This window comes from Spinacia oleracea, chromosome 1 (assembly GCF_020520425.1).
Source record: "Spinacia oleracea cultivar Varoflay chromosome 1, BTI_SOV_V1, whole genome shotgun sequence".
Classification (NCBI taxonomy): Eukaryota; Viridiplantae; Streptophyta; class Magnoliopsida; order Caryophyllales; family Amaranthaceae; genus Spinacia; species Spinacia oleracea.
Genome location: NC_079487.1, coordinates 113,731,663 through 113,753,339, shown reverse-complemented (window position 1 = coordinate 113,753,339; position 21,677 = coordinate 113,731,663). Strand labels below are relative to the sequence as shown.

The 21,677-nt window shown below is 36.3% G+C and overlaps 3 protein-coding genes across 4 annotated transcripts; all 3 read left to right on the top strand.

Moving 5' to 3' along the window:
- Positions 1-2,626: 2,626 nt before the first annotated feature.
- On the top strand, positions 2,627-8,866 carry LOC110794820 (protein INVOLVED IN DE NOVO 2). Its single transcript, XM_021999782.2, has 9 exons — positions 2,627-2,904; positions 3,543-4,495; positions 4,918-5,099; positions 5,346-5,435; positions 5,548-5,835; positions 5,952-6,161; positions 7,025-7,262; positions 8,359-8,409; positions 8,517-8,866. Exons 2-7 carry the CDS (start codon positions 3,586-3,588, stop codon positions 7,253-7,255), a joined length of 1,911 nt encoding a protein of 636 aa, XP_021855474.1. The 5' UTR covers positions 2,627-2,904; positions 3,543-3,585; the 3' UTR covers positions 7,256-7,262; positions 8,359-8,409; positions 8,517-8,866.
- A 1,755-nt stretch (positions 8,867-10,621) lies between these two features.
- On the top strand, positions 10,622-19,388 carry LOC110794821 (factor of DNA methylation 5). 2 transcript variants are annotated; one of them, XM_056840399.1, is made up of 10 exons: positions 10,622-10,932; positions 12,612-12,854; positions 13,244-13,473; positions 13,812-13,988; positions 14,220-14,432; positions 15,087-15,549; positions 15,919-16,175; positions 17,200-17,374; positions 17,478-17,694; positions 19,249-19,388. In XM_056840399.1, exons 2-9 carry the CDS (start codon positions 12,620-12,622, stop codon positions 17,570-17,572), a joined length of 1,845 nt encoding a protein of 614 aa, XP_056696377.1. In that variant the 5' UTR covers positions 10,622-10,932; positions 12,612-12,619; the 3' UTR covers positions 17,573-17,694; positions 19,249-19,388. The 2 variants fall into 2 exon arrangements, with proteins under 2 accessions (XP_056696377.1, XP_021855476.2); XM_021999784.2 differs by having other exon boundaries at positions 19,246-19,386.
- Positions 19,389-20,450: 1,062 nt separating this feature from the next.
- LOC110794822 (factor of DNA methylation 2-like) lies at positions 20,451-21,566 on the top strand. The gene is made up of 3 exons (XM_056840403.1): positions 20,451-20,773; positions 20,859-21,092; positions 21,213-21,566. The coding sequence occupies exons 1-3, from the start codon at positions 20,597-20,599 to the stop codon at positions 21,447-21,449; spliced, it is 648 nt and encodes a 215-aa protein (XP_056696381.1). The 5' UTR covers positions 20,451-20,596; the 3' UTR covers positions 21,450-21,566.
- The last annotated feature ends 111 nt before the right edge of the window (positions 21,567-21,677 follow it).

Here is a 21,677-nt window from a genome sequence, read left to right as displayed (position 1 = left end):
CACTAAGTATTGAAGTCATGGACAACAAATCTTTGAAGGTCGACGGTGAGTGGTTGCAATATTTAAATCTTGGTGCTTTTATGCGATCATCTCACAAACAAATTACTCCAAATGTAGTTGTCCGTAGATGTAAATCATAATTTGTGATTCCAGAACCGACGAAGAGAAAAACAAAGGGAATGGCGATCTCATGGAATTGAAATTTGGAAAAGAAGAACTTCATATTGTAAACTGTATATCTAGGAAAGAGATGGATAAAGAGGAGAAGAGTTAGCAGCAGAGTAAAAGAAGAGAGATGAGAAAATAGTAGTTGGTACTCTAGAGTTGAGCGGCGGAGGAGGGGTTAGGGAAATAGGGTTTGACTTTTATATAATATAAGAAAAATATGGAATTATTACTCTACTAAAGACTAACGGGTCGGATTCGGGTATTCTGGTCGGAGGCCACACAGGGTCCGAATCCGACCCGACTCTTATTCGGACTCGGAGTTATTTTTTCGGATTCGGACTCGGATTATTTTATTTCGGACTTGGATCGGAGTTTTTCCTTCGGATCATTTCGGACTCGGATCGAATTCGGATTGAATTGCCATCCCTAGATATAGGTCTTATGAGCAACCCGATAAAAGGAGAAAATGGTTGTGTACTTATGACACTTGGTTGTTTTCTTATTCATGCATAGTTGTATATATGCACTCTTACGTACTACTTGCATGCATAGTAATATTAGACATGCATTATCATTACATATATTAGACAATCTGAAAGGATGTGGTATAATCTTCTTAGTGAATACCTTGTGAAAGAAGGATTAAAAAACAACCAAATCCGTCCTTGTGTTTTTATTAAGCGATCCCAGTCAGGATCGCTATCATTGCCATATATGTGGATGATTTAAACATCATTAGAACTCCAGGAGAACTTGAACAAACTACAAAATACTTGATGAAAGAATTTGAGATGAAAGATCTTGGAAAATCCAGATTTTGTCTTGGACTACAAATTGAACACTTGAAAGAGGGAATTTTTGTCCATCAATCAAATTACACATAAAGGGTTCTAAAATGCTTTTACATGGACAAAGCACATCCAATGAATTAACCTATGGTCATTCGATCTTTGAATATGGTAGATGACCCATTCAGACCTCGAGATGAAAATGAATAAATTCTTGGTCCTGAAGTACGACATCTAAGCGCAATTGGTGCTTTAATGTATTTAGCTAACAATACTAGACCCGATATTGCTTTTACAGTGAACTTGTTAGCCAGAGAAATCGGAATGGCATAAGACTTTTATTTAGTTATCTACTAGGAAAACTAGATCTTGGTCTACTCTATCAGCCAAGAAAATATACCACCCTCATTGGATATGCAAATGCTGGATACTTATCGGATCCACAGAAGGCCAAGTCACAAGCTGGATATTTGTTCACTTATGGAGGTACTGGCCGTACTGCAATATCATGGAAATCATATAAACAAACATTGACCGTTGCATCATCAAACCATGCAGAATTGATTTCTCTTTATGAAGATGGACGAGAATGTGGATGACTCAGGTCAATGATTAGTAATATCCAAGAAGGGTGTCAATATCAAAAAATCCTACCATCATATACGAAAAGAATACTGCACGCATCGCACAAGTAACTGAAGGGTACATCAAAGGAGATCGAACAAAACACATATCCCCAAAGTTGTTCTTCACACACGACCTCTAGAAAGAAGGAACACTAAACGTCCAACAGATTCAATCGTGTGACAATCTTGCAGATTTGTTTACCAAATCTCTTCCTTCAAAGAGGTTTGAGCAGTTGTACATAAAATTGGAACGCGTCGTCTTTGTGAGCTATATTAAATTAAGGGGGAGTATTACATGCACTGCACTCTTTTTCTCTTCTATCAGGTTTTTATCCCACTTGGATTTTTCTGACAAGGTTTTAATGAGGCAGTATGCCAAAGCATATAATAAAAAAAGTTGTACTCTTTTCCCCAGCTATTTTGTCCCACTGGATTTTACCTAGCAAAGTTTTAATGAGACAACTAATAATCGTCTCGAGATGGACATTCAAGGGGGAGTGTTATGAGTCAAACATGACATGTGAATGTCCAAGATCATTAAATGCAAGTAAGATTTTCTACCACCTTACTCTATGTACCTAGTAGTAGGATTGTCAAATTGACAATCCATAGTATTTTTACCACTATATATATTCATGTATTCTGATCATTCTACACAACTCAATACGAGTAATATATACTCCGTACCAAGTATGAGTTTTACAAACTTCCTATTACTTCGTAGTAAAACTCTCGATTTCTTTCTATTACCTCACACCAAAATGGTAAATATGTGAATCACATTATTTGTACTATTGTTTTCGGTAAATGGCTTAATAACAGGGCCCGATCCGTACTTTACATTTATACAGTTGTAGGGTCCGAATTGTAGTCCACCTTATTCAAAACCTTGAAATTTGAGTAGTTTACTCAAATGACCAGATCTGACTTTGGAGGTTGGACGCATACTCGCTCAAAGCAGCGCGTTATCCGCTTATCCCAAAAATAATTGAAAAAACAGCATCCCAGAAAAAACAAAGAAAAATCAGCTTTATTTCTAACGTTTTCTCATTTTTATCAGTGTCACCTTTCACTAACCCAGTAACCCCTCTTCCCCAAAACCTGAAATCGTCTTCTATTTTCCCCAGAATTTTATCTGATCACTAATAATCTCGCTTTTATCAATTAATTAATTTCGCGAATCTCAACTTCCTCGAATTTCTCTCTCCTCCCTTTCCCCCAGTTTATCAATTTTCAGCTTCATTTTGGGCTGTTGGCGGATACCCAACAGTCTAAAACTGTGCATGGTTGAAGAATTTCTTCAATTTTGACGCAAATCCGAGGTTTGAGCTGTTTTTCTTGTAATTTAAATTTATGGGTATAGTTTTGTAGGTTGTTAATTTGTTCTATTAGTTGGATTTTATGCATGAAAGCTTTGAACTTGACTATATTTTGGTGTTTTTCGGTATGGATGCTTATAATTAGGGTTTTAATTTTGATTGAAATGTAGCTTAGATTGTGGTGTCCTAGAACCCTAAAAGATGGATTTATTTGGTTTAAACGGTTTTCCTTTTATTATTTGTTGATGTGGCTATGAATGGTCTTTGTTTATTGGATGAATTATTTAAATCTATAGTTTACTTTGCTGGTTGTCCATTATCCAGTGACTATACATAGGTAATTTGCTAGATAGGATTCGATACAGTGTTTGACGTTAAATGCTGAGATTTTGGTTCTGGGTTTTATGATTTATAGCAAAATTTACTTGTTCTCCCACAACTGTTTTTATGTGAACTATGGTTAATGATGACAGAAAGAAAAATAGGGGCTTTAGTCTGTTTTACAAAAATAGAAAAAGAGAAATATTTCAGTTTTGCTTCACTGGGAACGTTTTGGTTGAGGCTGATAATATAATAGGTACTATGCTGTGTTTGGCGATTCTTAGTTCTGTAATATTCCCCGTATCCTATCTTATTTTCAGATTTATTGAGTCAGTGCTGTGACCGCGAGTAGCTGAGAATATAATGGGTCACAGTTCTGAAGAGGAGGACACTGACATTAGTGAATCTGAGATAGAAGAGTATGGAGATAAAACTTTTGACGAGCTTAAGAAGGAAAGTTCGAAGCTGAAAGTCTCAGAGGAGAAGTATACGTGTCCATATTGCCCAGGGAAAAGGAAGCGGGATTATCACTACAAAGAATTACTTCAGCATGCATCTGGGATTGGAAATGCTAACTCGAAGAAAAGGAGGGCAAGGGAGAAGGCAAATCACATGGGCTTAGCTAGGTTTTTGGAAGTTGAGGTGCAAAATCAAGCTAGTTCGTCGAAACAGGTTAATGGTGGTGCTCCTGTTGTTGTCTGTGACCATGATGATAGGTTTGTTTGGCCTTGGGTAGGAATAGTGGTGAACATTCCTACTCGGTTCATGAATGGTAAGAATGTAGGGGAAAGTGGTTCAAAGTTGAGGGATGAGTTAAGAGGTATGGGGTACAATCCCAAGAGAGTACATCCCTTGTGGAACTTCAGAGGCCATTCTGGTACTGCTATAGTGGAATTTAACAAAGATTGGCTGGGTTGGAACAATGCCTTGGAATTTGAAAGATATTACGAATTAAACCAGCATGGAAAAAAGCACTGGCTGGCAAAGGATATTGAAAAGTCCGGTCTTTATGGGTGGGTTGCGCGTGAAGATGATTATGAATCACCAGGGATTATTGGGGAGCATTTGCGGAAGACTGGAGATGTGAAAACAGTATCTGAGCTTGAGGCAGAACATGCTCGAAAGGTTGACAAACTTGTTTCAAACCTGACAAAAAATCTTGAAGATAAGAAGAAGACTTTGCAGGAAATAGAGACAAGGTTTAATGAGACTTCCCATTCTTTCAACAAGCTAGCGGAAGAGAAAGACAAGCTTCATCAGGCATATAATGAAGGTACTGATATTCTTATAATCTTATGTACAAAAATTTAGGGAAAAGTGATAGTTGATTGTTTGGATACTCCAAACTCCAAAATTGAGCAAACTAACATAAACTCAACTAATATCCTCTCATTTCCTCCCTAACTGACCACTTCTGTATGTAGCCTTCCCTCACTTCCTTTCCCTTTACCCTCTAACTAACCGCCTTCCTCTCCAACCTAATCCTAACCAAGTAGTCTCATCATACCAATAGTACCCATCTTATAGGATAGTCTGTTGCAGAGTACCACAAAAATATTGGAAGATCAAAGAGGGCACATTCTCTCTCAAGTGGGTGTAAAGAGCATCATAAACTTCTTTTAAACTTTATATAGTCTTTGATGTCTTCTTTATGCGATAGTTTTACTTAATTATTTAGGTTTTTATCTTAATCAGAGATTAAAAAGATTCAGCTGAGTGCTCGAGATCATTTTCAGAAGATCTTTAATGACCATACCAAGCTTAAGCAACAACTTGAATCTGAGAAAACAGAGCTTGATGTCCGTGTGCATGAGTTAGAGAAGCGTGAAGCAAATAATGAAACTGAAAGGAAAAAGCTTCAAGAGGAGATTGACAAGGTATACAATATTCTGAGCACTTCTTACACATTCATTAGATTTTATTAAATTTCTGATGGTGCTTTAATTTGTTTGATGATTTTTTCATTAGCTATTTGTATTTATTATTTTCAAAGAAATTAGATTTCTATTTAATGTGATAAAGTGCTTTATAGGGTCTGTTAGCAATTCTTAAAGCTTTAACTTGGGAGTTTTGCATGCTCTTTGCATAAGACCTTGACATAATTCTTTTTTCTCTCTCTTTAGAATGCTGTGAAAAACAACTCGCTTCAGCATGCATCATTTGTGCAACAGAAGGCTGATGAGAATGTGCTGAAGTTGGCTGAAGAGCAGAAGGTTGGTGACTGTTTCAAGTGCTGTATGACAGTATTGCCTTGCAAATTTATGACTAGTGACATGACATTGTGTTAAACGTTGACACAAAATTCTTTATATGTTTTGATGACAGAAACAAAAAGAAGATCTGCACAAGAGAATATTGCAACTTCAGAATCAGCTGGAAGCAAAACAAGCACTTGAGCTGGAAATTGAGCAACTGAGAGGGAAACTAAATGTGATGAAGCACGTGGGAGATGAAGGGGACATGGAGGTAATAGAAAAAGTAGATTCAATGCTCAAAGATCTGCGTGAAAAAGAAGAAAACCTAGAAGAGGTAGAATCTTTGAATCAAACTCTCGTTGTGACGGAGCGCATGAGCAACGAGGAGCTCCAGGATGCTCGTAAGGAATTGATAAATGTACGTACTAAGAGCTACAATTTCGATTCTGCACTTGTCACATTGTCCTTTGTTTTGCTTATTCTCACACTCCCAAGTCCTAACACACACATTTCAAATGCTTATCTGAATTCAAGGGTTTGAAAGAAATGACAATTCGCGGATTCATTGGTGTCAAAAGAATGGGAGAACTAGATAGCTCCGTTTTCCAGGAAGCTTGCAAGAGAAGATTTCCAGAAGACATAGCTGAAGATAAAGCTGCAGAGGTCTGTTCATTGTGGGATGAGTATCTCCGGGATCCAGAATGGCATCCCTTTAAGGTGGTTCAGGTTCATGGAGATCATAAGGTATGTGGTTTACCGTCGTCGCTTCATGATGCACTACTGTTGAACCATTTATGCATACATATGGGTGACATTTTATATGAATAATGTAGTGGTATAATAGGGGAAAAAATCATTTAAACAAATTGAACACGTTAGTAAGGTTATAATAGGAATTTCTAAAGTGGACGTCAAGTCCTCAACTCCTCAAAAGTTCCTTTAGAATAGAGATAGAGATACTAGAGCTATAACATAAGGTATGTGATTTGTGGTGATCTCTTCATGAAATATACTAGAGCTATGTGTCATTGCTTGTATAAGGAGTTGAAGGTATGACTTCTGCATCTTTAGTTGTGTTGCGTTTGTATTCTATATAAGCAGTTATTGTCTTGCTGAGGTTATTATCTGCTGTTGAGTGGTGACACTGGTCATTCTGCTTCTCAAAAGTGGGACCTTCTGTTTTTGTGAGAATATCATGTATTGAATGGTGGACACATTTTTCAATTGTTTTTTGAAGAAACAGGGGAGTTTTAATTCATCCTTTCAGGGAAAAAAATAAACAAAGGCAGGGGATGGTCTGACCTACACACAGAGCAGGGCTCATCCTGAAAGAATCTAAAGCATATACTTGTATTTATTTAATTAAGTTTCTTACTTTCTTTCTTATACATTGGAAAAAGATTGTGTTTAACTGGTGACCAGGTTGCCTGCTTGTTACTTGTCCATATATCACATGAATGTCAGATAGCTTGCACTTCCATTAAGTAGGTAAATGGATAAAGTTGCTTGGTTCGCAATTTGCATTCAGTGAACCTGAGAGAGTTGCTTGGTTCGCAATGCCATTCACGGTACTGAGGCCTATTTAATCTTTATTTTGCTTGGTATAGGAAGTAATAGATGTTGCAGATGAGAAACTGAGAGAGTTGAAGAAAGAATGGGGTGATGACGTTTATGATGCTGTAACAACTGCCTTGAAGGAAATTAATGAGTACAACCCAAGTGGACGATACATTATTACCGAACTATGGAACAGCAAAGAGGGCAGGAAAGCTACATTGCAGGAAGGAGTATCATATATATTGAACAAATGGAAGGATTACAAGCGGTTTAGGGGTTGAAGTAGAGGTTTGTATATGCAACTCTTACACTTGTTTAAGTATTTTAAGTAAAATGGATTGATTTTTTCATGAAATATTCCCTCCATCTGGAATTGTTCGCCCCCTTTGGAAATTGCGATTGACATGGTACACAGGTGACAAATATTTTTGGACAGGGGAAGTAGTATTTTTTGCATGTTGGAATTTGCTTTTTCTGTGACCTCAACCCGTAAGTACTCTGGTAGCCATTAATTATTTGTTAGATGCCTGTGTATCTCATATCAATCGGATACAACATAGGGTACTGCCTCACAAATAGGTAGAGACGGGTTGGAGCTGCATGACATTCTGAGTTCGGCTCATGATTCATGACAATCACGTGCCAAATAGGAAGAAACTTGAGATCAATGAGATGTAAGGTTCAAATGAAACTCTAGATCTTCAAAGTGGAAAAATAATTGACAGCATTTAGAGATTTCACCTTAGGATGTGTCATATAGGATATGTTGACAAAATTGTGTCACCTGTATGATCCTTGATGCATTACTTCCAGTCTAAGCATGACCGGGTAAGAATTGATGCTCCTGGAAAATGACTTTGAATGGTAAAATTTGACCACAAAGTTCATGCATTATTTCGCATTCAGTAATGAATTTGCTGCTGCCGTGGAAGCACCATTGTAAATGTAGTAAAATGAAAGAATTGAGACCTGATCTTCATGTTTGAGGAACTGAGTAAAGTGAGTAGTGAAAAGTGAAAACTGTAGGTGAATGTAGTTCTCCCTCCTTTCCTCAATTAAGGTAACATCTTCTTTTGGGATGTCCTACAATTCAGTGAACATTTTTTTTTCATGTAAGATTTCCCTCTCTAAAGTTGGGCCTAACCCACCCACCCACTCTCTTTTCTCTCTATACTTTTTCACTATTTGATTCTGTACAAAATGTAGATGTTACTTGGGGGATATATTTTTGTTTTTATTGTCATCCCAGTGTTCTAGTCAAGGTATGCCTTTTTCATGGGTTCTTGGGTGTTGGGGATTGTAATTTTGTTGTTTTCTGAAAAGCAAATAACACCGCAAGTGTTCTGTCTTGATCTCATTGCTTCAGCTGTCAAATTTGATGCAGATTTCATGGTGCATATATCTTGTTGGACTGATGCGAGCAAATGTGACATTGGTATGAAATACTATACATTAATATATGAAATATCTCTATCAAATTAGTTTTGTTAACGCTGTGGTATGATATACTGACCTTAAAAAAATTATGTTGATTCGATGCAGGGTGAACTGGAGACACAATCAAAGCGCTGGGTGTATCAGGTTCACACGCAGAAGGCATTTCAGCAACATAAAATGTTTTCCTTAACTTAACTATAATAATAATAATAATAATAATAATGTATTGAAACTCCAATTTTTCATCTCCCTCACCCCCGTAAATCAGGCCCCAGTTTCAGCCTATGTTGGTGTCCTGGAATTAGGACATTTATGATGGGGAGGTTAGCCCAGAAAATTGCTATATGGTGTGGAACTTTAGACCGTAGCGTTTGCTGTTTGGACTGTAATGATTTATCAGTACCAGAAAACAGACTAATTGTCTGTTCAATGATAAAATGTGCTTTATAATGCTATCTTATTTTGTTCAAATGCAGGGGAAGTCAGAAAGTAGTGCCTTGGCTAAAAAGGCCAAATTGTGTTTAGCCTCTATGCTTTGAATTCAATCTCGAGACAAGTTAAAGCACGCACGACTTTGTGGCTGATAGGGTGTAACCCGTTCTTCGCGTCTCTATTGATCTGCTTTGACAAGGCGCCATCTTTGCCAACATAAATATCTTGATGCACCTCCAACGCCACCACGAAATTCAATTACAAGATTAGAGTTGTGGCCTAAATGTCTAAAATTCCTAGTTGCCAAGTCTCCTGAGGTACATATGGCTGGCTCTTCGGGTCACATTCCCCCTTAGCCCTCACTCAGGACGACCAAAATATGCAACAATAATGGAGGAGTCCAATTATAAAATCTGAAGTTAATACTTTTTGCTATGACCAGCCATACAGTTTCTTAATACTTTTTTTATACAAATTGGTTTGCACTTTTGCTACGAGCTTTCTCTTTCTTCTACCCTTGGAATTGAGAAATTGACTAACAAATCCCTTTCCACAATAAAAAAAAAGGTAATTGATTGAGAAGATAAATGGGAGGAGGTTTAAGTGGCAGCCTTGGTGGTGGTGTAGGGGCCAAGGGGGCATTTCGGGTGATTGTGGAGGGTTGGACACCAGTAGAGAAAAAACTGTGGTGTTGCGGAATCAGTAAAATGGTGTGGTGGTGTTGCGGAATCAAAGTAAAATGGTGGTGGTGGTGTTGCGGAATCAAAGTAAAATGGTGGTGGTGGTGTTGCGGAATCAAAGTAAAATGGTGGTGGTGGTGGACGTGTTGGTAATAAGAGCAGAAGATTTATATTCGCAGGTCATTTTAACAACAATGGACAACATAATGTTTCTGTTTATTTTGGTTGCAAATGAGGGGTAAGAAGTCTAAGAACCCAACAAGAATTGAAAGGACTAAGTAACAAAAATTACACGTGGTCTAGCCACACCCATACGGTCTTCATTTCATGTATAATCTTCCCAGGCTCTAGAGACTAGAGGCGGTATTTGGTTCATCTCCATCTTCGAGGTTTGCGTTACTCCTATATTCGCCAATCAATCCGCGGCTATATTTCCTTCCTAACTGTTGTTTTTAATTTTGCGGCAGTGATGTACGATGTGTGCACACTCTCCTCCATAAGTGTCTGTACCTTGCAATGTTAGAATTGCTACTTGATTATCCATTTGTATCATCAGTTTGCTTATCTCCATACGACATGCGAGCTAGAGTCCCATCTCTACTGTTGAGCCGGTTATCTCATCTTCAAGAATATGCCATGTTTCTTCCAAGCGCACACGAATAAAATTGCCAATATTAATTGGAATATCACTACTCCTCCAACATACTGTAGTTTCTCCAATCCCACCATAAAGGGATATAGAAGTAAGTAGGACATACCTCACTATGTTGGTCACAATGGGGATAGTAGTTCAGGTTGGTGTATTCTTAATACCACCTGATCGAAAACTTGGTGCATAATATGTTGATACATAGTTTTACCAATTAAAAATTTCAAGGTAACAATATTATACATTCTAGTTATTGGACAGTGCGCGAGGTATATAAATTTGTCTTGAAAAAATATTCAGTAAAAGATACACACTTACAATTTTATGGTAAGTTTAAGGAAGATGGTAAATGCTAGAATTGTTATGCTAAAGTTACATTTACATGAAAGTAGACCGACATATACACTTATAATTTAGGTGCATTGTTAGGTCGAAAAGTACAATAACAAGCTTTTTCAATTTTCATTAGCATACTAGAAAATGGGATAGAACAAAGTCAACCGAAAAGAAAATCGGGGCGTAGAACAAATATCAGCGTAACCGAGACTAAAGAGCGCCAATTTCACAAATGGCAGCTTTAGAGTGTGGTCAAAACTCACAAGTTCCGTCCCTGTGTTCTTCATCTTCTACATTCTTCTCTTCCATTTCCTTTCACCTCCATTTCGTCTCTTTTTCTTTCTATCCCTCTCCAACAGAAAGAGAGGAACCTCGTTTTTGCGAGGAACGATTAGCCCATGTAGCATATTTTCTTATAATTTAGGTCAGTGTGCCAATTTTTTTCTTTGTTTTGCAATTTTTTATGCTAAGAATGATCAATGTAAGCTTGTTGCAAGTAATGAAATTGATTTTTCTTTACATTATTATCATATCAATATTAACACAAATTTGCAGTTTGTTATGTTCAAATATTGAATTAGTTGGCTAATTGATTGAAGTTATTTGTTCATTGAATTAAATAATGATTTTCAGTGTGAAACTTTTAGAGCCAGTTCTGGAGAAATGTTATGTATTCCTTATCTGATTAGACAGAAATATGTGACTTTTCATTTTTTCATACCATGAAATTATTGAAGGAATTGGTACTTTCTTGGTGGGATAGGGAGTTGTGCTGTTTTTGACATAAACTCGAAACTTGCAAGTCCTTATGTGAGTTTAATTGAATGTGTGCTTTTTCTGTAGAAATTTGATTACATATTGTACTTCCTCCATCTTTTAATACTCGCAACGTTTGGACTTTTGTCACTATTCATGTGATCTACTTTGACTATTCTTAGTGCTTTTTATATAAGATAAAACATAGTCATGTGGGATCTTGTTAGATTAGTCTCAATGTGTATTTTCAAAATATCAACTTTTTATAATTTTTGCATAAAGAGAATTTAAGATATAAATGATCAAAGTTGTGCATTGGCATGCGTGAAACTAACAAACGTTGCGAGTATTAAAAGACGGAGGAAGTAGTTTTTAGTGCAATTATAGCAACTTGTTGAAGGATTTTCAGCAAATTCTTTGTTTCCCGCTCACATTGGCATCCGATGATTATGCAATTAATCAGATAAACCTTCCTGGCTCAAGGACTCGTCTTCTCTTTTTTGATGTGCTAGAGCAGTTCCTTGTGTATTTTAATAGACAGTTTTCTTAGGTAGTTTATATTGGGATAATGCCTTTTCTCTGTTGAGTTGTTTGAGCTTCTGTCACCGAATAAAAGGAGCATTTGGTTCCTTGGATCCACACGTTTCAAATAAGGCCTGAATGGATGATTGAAAAAGCACTTTACCAACTATCTAAAATGGTGAATTGTGTGGTGTAGTTTCTGACTTTCTGTGGCATAGCAGCACTACCTTTAAGCTCTTCTTTTTTTCGGATTCATAATTTTGACTCTGAAGAAAAGGTTTCCTATTGGTTACAAATTGCAAGTTCATTCATAATTTTGACCCTGATTTTAATGTGTGCCCAATTTTTTTTAAAAGGTAAGGGGTTTTCGCTTGTTCTTGTGAAGTTGTGATGTTGTTTCTATGTCTCCTTCCTACATTATTGAGGAATATATTATTTTCTCATTTGTTATTTAAAACAGCATCAGAACATCATAGTGTAGCTGTGACCAATTTGCTGAATATATAAAATTGTTCATGATTTGTTGTTGTTCTGTTTCTATATTTGCTGAATATATAAAATTGTTCATGCTTTTTTGTTGTTCTGTTTCTATATTTGCTGTGTGTTTGATCTGTATCTTAACAGTGATTATTCAATCTTTTTTACGTTAACACAACACTGTACATTATGCTGCTGAGTAATTTGTCATTTTGTCAAATAGTCGTTTAAGCTCTCAATTCTGATATAACTCCCAAACCATGTTACCCTTTGCTGCCTAGCTAGCATAGAAGTATAATATTCAATCTGGCTGTTCCGTTAATTAGATTTATTTGGTATCTCTGGCAGAAATCGCAATGGCAGATGACAACCATCGAGAGATAATCAGTCTGCATCAACTTGTGGTGAAACTTGCCAAAGAATTAGATTACAAGAACCATCTCTTGATGGAGAAGGAAGGTCTGAGTCTGGAAAGATTTGCTACTATGAGCTCTTTGATTGAAGAGAAAGATAGGCTTCTTGGTGAGAGATCTGCTGTAATTGGTTCATTGATGGCACAAAAACATAGGCTACATGAAGGTTTTGTCGAAGGTGATCATATTTAGCAATTAACATAACTAAGAAGTCCTCTATACTGTTTATACAATCACAATGAACCTCAGCTAGATGCCTAAATAGTCAAGTTTGTATCATTTTCTAATACCACCATTGCATATATTTCTTCCTTGAAATATAGTATGAATGCTGTCAAAAAAATAAAAAAATATAGTATGAAGTATCTTCCCCACCAAATTTTACTAATATCAAAGTTTTCTGCCTTCATGTTACTAAATGATTTTATTGTCAGTATGATGAAACCACTTTTAAGATCATATCCTCTCTTTCGTTTCCTCTTCTTTTTTTTTTTCTTTTTTTTGTAAAGGGAAGTTTCTAATATGAAGATTATTTCTTTCATTTTCCTTCCAACGTCGAAATTCCAGAGATGCGAAAATCTGAACAATTGAAACAAGAGATAAAGAACATCAGGCATCGATTAGAAGTTCAGCGGCAGAAACTGGATGCTAGAACCATGGAACAGGAGGAACTTCTTACTAAATCTACAAATGCTAATGGGTATTCAGAATCTCCAGAGATCAATCTGATTGTCCCAGCAAACCAATTGAGTCAGTCCTTTGACAAGCATAACAAGCTGCAAAACACTTTGGAGATGGTAAAACCTGTACAAATTTACGAGTATATTATTATTATTATGGTGCCAAAAGTTGCACTGCAGAATATTAATTATCCCTATGATGGGGAAGAGAATTCCTCGTGTTGCCTCTTTGTTATAATTGCTAGTACTACTCCTGGTTTTTCTCATATGTTTCAGTTCATATTAATTTCACATTTTTACCGTTTTATTTACATGATTTTATTGCTTCTCTCCATCTTTAACTGTGTTAATTATCGTCTTGCCTCATATTTTTCTAGTTCTATGTAGAAATCTACTTGTCTCTTGTATTATGATGACATGGAAGTTTAGCCAAATTGAATGTGTGTACTTCTCAGTTGCAACACTTGAGGTCACGGAATGAAGATCTGAATGATCAGCTTGAAATTCTGAGGAGAGAACTTGTTGAGAAAGGAGAAGCATTTCATCAGCTTGAAAGCCTTAATCAAACTCTTATATCGAATGAGTCTTCATGCAACGAAGAGCTGAAATCTGCAAGAATGGAAGCCATAAATGTATGGTTATTTTCTCGTTCTTCTACTTCTACCAACTCTTTCCTTATATCTTAGTATTTCATCTATTTTCTTTGCAAAAGCAAACTTAGTTCACTAATCCATGTCAAGATATCATATTTGAGAACTGAGAAGGGTGGTCAATAAATACAATTCCTGTTTCTTAGATGTTATCGTTTAACTTTTATTTGTTTTGTTTTTCTCTTTGTTTAACTTTTTTGTTATCCCAAACAGTTCTTCCTAAATATCGGAGGCGATGGAACAAAAGTTGGGATCAAGAGAATAGGGGAGATTGACCCACAACCTTTCCGGGATGTATGTTTTATGAAATATTGCAGTTTAAGCTGGGAGGAAAAATTCAACGAATTATATTCGTTGTGGCAAGCAAATGTCAATGATCCAAGCTGGAAACCCTTCAAGAAAGATATCAACAGTGGAGAATTGAGTGTATGTCTTTATAACTGTTTTAGTTGCTAACTGTCATGTGTTAGCTTCTGCTTGCTCAGAAGACAGAAGTTTATGTCATGGTTATAAGCTAACTCCCCCTATTCTTACTTTTTATTTACTACTACTAGCAATTGGTTTTGATTTTCTCCTGCCCTTAGTCAAGGGAAAAGTAATCAAATAAAGTACCAGCATGTCTTAGATTTTTTTAAAACGGTCTTTTACAATGATATGTACGGGGAAATTGCATTATGTGATGCCATAGTGCAGCTTTTTTGGCGTTCAAATCTCATTCTCATATTTACTCCTTATTGCTTTAAGAATGAGACTCCTTATTGTTTGATGGTATGTATTCTTCAAACGGCTTATAACTAGCATATTTAGCAAGTAATATAGATTATAGAGGCATAATAACATTATGACCAATAATAAAGCACTTCAAACAAGTACTGATTCAAAATTACTGATTTTTTTGAAAATGACAAAGGATATATCAGCCCAAACGAGTTTTGTTTTCTCTTCATGGGAAACTATACCCTTAGCATCAGTCACCCCTGTTATTTAAAGGCAATAGTAGGAAATCAGTGTCAGACTGTCAGTAGATGACTTTTTGCTTAAAAGTTTACCATCCATGTGATACTTACTTTAAATATGCAGGAGGTTGCTGATGAAAATGACAAGAAGCTCGCAGAGTTGAGAAAAGAATGGGGTGAAGAAGCATACAAAGCCGTTGTTAATGCACTGCTGGATTTCAGGAAGTACAACCTCAAAATGAAGTCTTCAATTCCTGAACTTTGGAACTTTGAAGAGGGAAGAAGGGCTTATATGAAAGAAGTAATTCAGTACATCATCAAGCGCTGTGAATTCTATAGAAACAGAGACAATGAACAGTCTGGAACTATCTTCGGGCTGATGGCAGAGAAAGAGAGATTACTTAGGAAATTGGCAGGTATCAATATTCTAATGGAGGAGAAGGACAAGCTTCTGAAAGAGAAGTGTGCAGAAATTGGAAAATCGATAGAGCAGGATATGGAGAAGGATAAAACACTTAACAAAATGTCTGCAACTATTAGTACATTAACGGCAGAGAAACATATGTTACTTGAAAGTTGTAATGCAGGTTTGTTTCTCTGAGAATATGTTAACTCTTAGATAATTCATGAAGTTCAATTCACACTGACGACTAAAGGAAATCAAGTTTCTGGACGTCAGACCCTTTGACCTCTGGGAGTTGTCACCTCATCGCTTTTGTGTGTGTGTGAATGGATGGGGGTGGTGGTGGTGGTGGGGGTGTTTTGCTAGACCATAAGGATTCGGTGTTAGTTTTACTGTTAAGTTTTTGAGTGCTACTTTGGTACCACGTTACGCATCCATCTGCATTTTTTCCTTGTTTTTGGGACGGGGTGGATAGGGGTGGGGATGATGAGAGGGATGGCTTTCCTTTTTCTTGTTTTTCTCGTCTCATATTCAATTATTTTTTGTAGAACAGAGAAATGCATGGAGAAGCAGAGTGTGATGTTAAAGCATGAATCGCAATTTGAAGAGAAGCTGGCAAAGCAATCAGAGGAGCATAAGGAAACAAAGCGTCCCAATTGTGAGAGTAATGAAAGCTTAAAAATCAAGGAGGAAAGTATGGACTGGTTTCTGGAGTATTTAATGGATCAAGGTGGGCCTGCAAAGAAGTTAAAGAACTCCAAAGCTCAAAGTTCAAAAAGGCAAATTTGTTCAACATCAGAAAATAAAATGGTAATCATTCTAAGTTCTAACCTTGTATTATGCAAGCAGGGGAGATCTTTATGCCGACCTATGAGAAACCTAAGTTACTCTTTACGAAGTGGAAACATTAAAGTCTGATGTTTACGGCTTATGTTGTAGTATACTAATATGTGTGACTGTTTGTAAACTAGTTCTTTGACTCTTTCGAAACAATCTTTCTACTTGCCAGAAATAGGTTGCATACATCATAAACTTCATATGTCTTTCCTGTTGCCTAGTGAAGTCCTCATTGGGTGATGTTGTTTATGCCTATAAACCCTGCTCAGTCATTATGACCTTTGGTAAAAAACTGTTCAGATTTTTAGGTTCTAATTGCTTGTTCAATTTAACTTTGTAGAGTAATATATTTCTAGTTTAGGAACTGCATATTATTGTCTCGAGTTCAACCCCTTTCCACCACAATTTAGATGGTGGACAAGGGTGCAAGTGAGCATGGTGCACCTAAAGAACAATAACGTGTGTATGAAAGAACGTGAGTTATGTGGTCTCAAATAATAAATAATAAAAAAGAACATGAGTTGTGTTTTTTATTTATAGTTTCAGTGAAAAAATAAAAGAATATATTTCATGTTCTTTTACCTATGAACTATGAACATGAGTTGGGCACACCCTTGTCCACAGTCCAGAATTGTCCACCCATCTATGTAGGTCCACCACGAGTTACAAAATGTACGTCCTTGAATGTTCATGCTAAGTCATTATCTTCTCGTTCTGTTACACTTCAAAGATTTTGACCAATTATAAATCTCACTGGTTTTCATGTTTGCTTCCAAGATCATTTCGTTTTCCATTACTATGCTGGTTTTAATTACCACTCCGATGCTGAAAACCTGTTAATTTTCCAGTGATCTCCCTTGCGTTTATTTTCACAACCTAAAATTTTCTGTTCATGGTTATGTTTGAGGCTGTTATGTTTAGACTGTGAATCTTGTCAAAATTTTCTGCTTCTTATTTGATTATCAAAAACAACTCAATTTTTTTGTATTTAATGAAGTTACTAGGTCAAAACACGGGTGAACTATCAAAGCTTCCTAAAGCTGAGCCTGACATGTATGGGGAAGCACTGGATGGGAGGTGGGATGTATTAGAAGTTTTACGACCAAGCACAAATCTTCTGCCCTCAAAAGCTGTCGTTACCTCTCCATCATACTCAATGGCCCTGGAAAGAAGTAAGTAAGCTTTTACTGCTTACCTACTGCAAGAGCTTGAACAATGTAGTAAGCTCTTGCTATGTTGGATATTGCTGTTTTAAGAAGTAGGATATGGATGCAGGTTTTCAGGTGGTTTGCGTGGAAAAAAATGGTGATGAATGTTTTCGGAGAGATGGGCATGCGACTAGTAGTACTACCAATGTTCAAGTGCCATGAGTAAATCTCAAAGTTAAAGCTAGTTCAAGAAAGCCACCAGTGGAAGTTGTGAGTCTTGCGACAAAGATCAATATCATGCAACAAACTATCCTCGGACGTTTCATATATTTACCAAAATCCGTGTAAGATTTAAGAATTTACAGTGACTACTGTGCTTTCAGAAGTCTAAACCTGAAATACCTTTTCTGCAGAACTTTGAAACTCAAGTTGTTTTATGATATTTTCTTGAGTAATAGGTGGTAAAACCTATGGTCAGTTTCTTAACTGTGTTTTTATATCTTCTTTATGTCTTGTTGCAATCTGCTAACTAGTGCAAATCTGCTCAAATTGCTCTGTTTTTACCCCTTTTCCTGTTTGTCATCCAATCTAATCTTCAAACTCACTGGAACTTGTGCTTTTTAGATTCGTGTACCAGTTATCATGTCCACGGTAAACACTGGGTAGCCAACTGTGGCCAGAATGTTCAAAAGTCAAGACATATATGATTTTGTCCATAGTTTCCAAATATTTGGTTCTCAATTACTCAGATGTTCACGTCTGTAGTTTTACTGTTGTTTCTCATCATCTTTGCTTTACTTTTTTAGGGAAATTTTCAATCCATATACTTCAATACCCATTTAGTTTCTTACAGAAAACTCTGAATAATCTAAAATGTATAAAGATTAAATAAAGCTCATGGTTTTACCATAAAACTTAAGATAAATAAATTTTCATCATCACCCTCGAAATTATATGCTGTACTTCCTCAGTTCCTCCTGTGAATATTACAATTCAGCTGTCAAGACTTTTGATCAATCTCTTTCTATTTTGGGATGTTTTGAAATAAGCACTTACTCATTTTTACAATAAATTTGTTCACTTAAAAATAACTACAAGTATTTCATTCTTCATAGAACTAATAGAAATGATATTGTACGATTCAGAAACACAGGAGGGAAGGGGGTAATTAATAATATCTCAAAAGCCGCCTTCAATTTTGAAACATTAATATAATATATAAAATTAACAACACTTAAAACATGTTCATGTATTTCTAGTAAAATCATTTTCCTATAAGCCACAAATGTAGCATCAAGGTAGTTCAGTCCAGTAGCATTGGAAAGGACATATCAGTCCCACCATTTAGACATTTACCTTTTACTTGTACTAGTAGTACAACAAGCCTTTCTTGTGTATGGTTTTCTCCTTACCATTGTACTTGTCCTTTTTTTTTCTTTAGCATATGACTGCTTGAATTTTTTGAATAACTCGTATCCATAAAACTTGTTTCTCTGTTTCATTTGAACAGTTTGACTGAATTATCCAGAGTTTGAAGTTGATGGGTTTTTTGCTATTAATTTTATGTAACCAATGATATATGTATTCAGTAACTTTGCTTTCCCATCCACCATGTTGATTCAAAGATTGTCGGCAGTTGATCACGTATGTATTTTGGCATAAACAATAGCTTGAGCACTTCCATCACCATATAACTTCGATTTTAACATGTCTTAACTCCCTCAACGAGAGAAATAGTTTTCAGGAAGGGGATATTTAATCAGGATGAAGCTGTGACTTCTTTTCATAATAATCTGTTGATGTAAAAACTGTTTTGTGTCCTTGAACAATCTTTTTTTGTGATGTTTTGTGGAGTTGATAGCTTACATACTTCTGTTTTTTCATTTGATTTGCAGCAGCCAGCAGCTGCTCTTTCTTTACACGAGGTGTACAAATGGAGAACTGCAACCAAGAGGATGAGCTCAAAACTTTGCGGAATCTTGTGGTGAAACTTGCCAGAGAGCTAGATTACAAAAACTTCACGTTGATGGAATTGGAAGAAAAGAACGCTAAAGACTTAGAAAACTGGATGAAAGAGAAGGAAAAGTTGCTTATTGAAAGATCTGCAGCAATTAGTGTATTATTGTCTGAGAATGTAGATAAAGATTTATTGCTTGATGAGAAGTCTGCACGCGTCATTGCTTTAACAGAAGAGAAAGAACAGATGCTTAGGGAGACTACCAAAAGTATGAACACATTGAAGGAGGAGAGTGAGAGGCAAATCAACGAGAAATCTGCAGTAATCAACACTCTGAAAGCACAAAATGCTGACAAAGAGCGGCTACTTGAAGAGAAAGAATGGCTGCTTGATGAGAGGTTAACATGTATGAACACATTAGTGGTGGAAAAAGAACGACTTGTTAATGAGAAATCTGCAGTGATCAGAACTTTGATGATACAGAACGCAGAAAAGGAGATGCTTAATGAGGAGAAATCTGCTGCCATTAGCAAATTGATGGCAGAGAAGGAACAAGGGCTTGAAGCTTTACAAAAAGGTACTAAGGTTACTTACTGACTCCGTTCCATGGCGCAAAAATAAATCATTTAACTGTTCTTTTATACGAAGTATGTAATTGCATGTTTCTTATAAGTTACAAGACTTAGAACTGAGCTTTCTCATATCAAGCTTCAACCTATATATGATTGAATGAATGTCTTGTACATACTTTTATCGAGTTTTCTTCTTAAATCTCACATTTATTCTATCAGTTTCCTCCTAAAGTCCACATTAGTCATGAAATTATTTTTCCAGCATTCCTTTTTCTCTTCTCAACTTCCACCCTGATGCTGCTTTCTTCATGTACCTACTGTTTTATCAACACTGCTTTATAATGTTTTGAATTTCATATTTATTCCTATGTACTACTTAGCAGAATTGAAAAAGACAGAGAACATGAAACTCAAAAATGAGAAGCTCCAGTGTGATTTGGAATCTCAAAAGGGGGAACTAGAAAGGTTGATCAAGGAGAAGAATAAATTGATGCAAGAAACTAATAACACTGAATTAGAGGTGGTTGAATACTGCAGTAAGCCTTGTAAGGGTGAACTGAATGTTCAACCACGCGAGCCTGAGGATTCGAGAGTCCAAACAGTTGAAGAGATTAACTGTTCTATGGTAGGAAAGACGGAAAGATGTTTCATTATGCTCTATAGTGGTTGTAATATTAAGATGATATATTTTTTGGTTTTCTATTTTAGCCGCTGCAAATGCAAAACCCAGAAGATTTGAGAACTGAAATTGTCATTTTAAGAAAAGATTTGGAGGGAAAAGCGGAGCTATTAGAGAGCATGGAAATGGAAAATCGAATTCTGATGGTGAAAGAGTTAAAGAGTAACCATGAGCTACAAGTTGCTCGCAAAGCTGCTACTGAAGTACTATTGATTGTATTAATTTTTCATTGAATTGTCTTTATAACTAATGATGCATTTTGTCTATAATGTCCCATGAACTTCCACCTTTAATTTGCAGGGTTTGCTAGCCATGCATAGACCTAGGATGAATATTGGGATCAAAAAAATGGGAGAGGTCAATCTCAAACCTTTTCGAGATGCATGTTCTAAAAGGTTTCGTAGTGGGAATTGGGACGAGAAATTTGGAAACTGGGAAGAAAAGTCTGTGATGCTGTGCTCGTCGTGGCAAAGGGAAATAAGTGATCCTGGGTGGCAACCTTTCAAGCAGGAGACTGTTAATGGAAAACTAACTGTAGGTTATTTTGTTTTCTATATTATTACAAGAAACAGGAACACTGAATTCCTGCACCTAAAATCATAAGAAACTATCAGAAGTTTTTTCATCTTCTGACTGGTTTCTCAAATTCTGCAGGAGGTGATTGATGAAAATGACGAAAAGTTGAGAGAGTTGAAGGAAGAATGGGGAGAGGAGGCGTACAAAGCGGTAAAGGAGGCATTAGTTGAAGTGAATGAATACAATGCAAGCGGGCGTTATCCAGTTTCCGAGCTTTGGAACCACAAACAGAACAGGAAGGCTACTCTAGAAGAGGTGATACAGTATGTTATTAAGCAATGGCGAACTAACAAGAACAAGAAAATGGCAGTGTGACTTCTATTGTAATTTTTGAAGTATGATTGTATGAAGTTAGTAACATAAGTGTGATTTATGTTGTAATTTGACCTATATGAAGTTAGCAAGTGTAACATAAAGATGTTTTCTTGTGCATTTCAGCTGATGTAGACAGTTTCTTGACTTTTGCCACATTATGGTATTATAATCACTCAAAAAGTGCTTTCTTTTTATTTATTTTATAACATGTAATTTTTTGGATATTTG

Coding starts and splice junctions, on each gene's coding strand:
- LOC110794822 (XM_056840403.1), top strand. CDS start 20,597: ATGCAAAACCCAGAAGATTTGAGAACTGAAATTGTCATTTTAAGAAAA. Junction 20,774..20,858: donor CTACTGAAGTACTATTGATT/GTATTAATTTTT, acceptor TTTAATTTGCAG/GGTTTGCTAGCCATGCATAG. Junction 21,093..21,212: donor CTGTTAATGGAAAACTAACT/GTAGGTTATTTT, acceptor CAAATTCTGCAG/GAGGTGATTGATGAAAATGA.
- LOC110794821 (XM_056840399.1), top strand. CDS start 12,620: ATGGCAGATGACAACCATCGAGAGATAATCAGTCTGCATCAACTTGTG. Junction 13,474..13,811: donor TGCAAAACACTTTGGAGATG/GTAAAACCTGTA, acceptor TGTACTTCTCAG/TTGCAACACTTGAGGTCACG. Junction 16,176..17,199: donor CAACATCAGAAAATAAAATG/GTAATCATTCTA, acceptor TATTTAATGAAG/TTACTAGGTCAAAACACGGG.
- LOC110794820 (XM_021999782.2), top strand. CDS start 3,586: ATGGGTCACAGTTCTGAAGAGGAGGACACTGACATTAGTGAATCTGAG. Junction 4,496..4,917: donor TCATCAGGCATATAATGAAG/GTACTGATATTC, acceptor TATCTTAATCAG/AGATTAAAAAGATTCAGCTG. Junction 5,836..5,951: donor CTCGTAAGGAATTGATAAAT/GTACGTACTAAG, acceptor TCTGAATTCAAG/GGTTTGAAAGAAATGACAAT.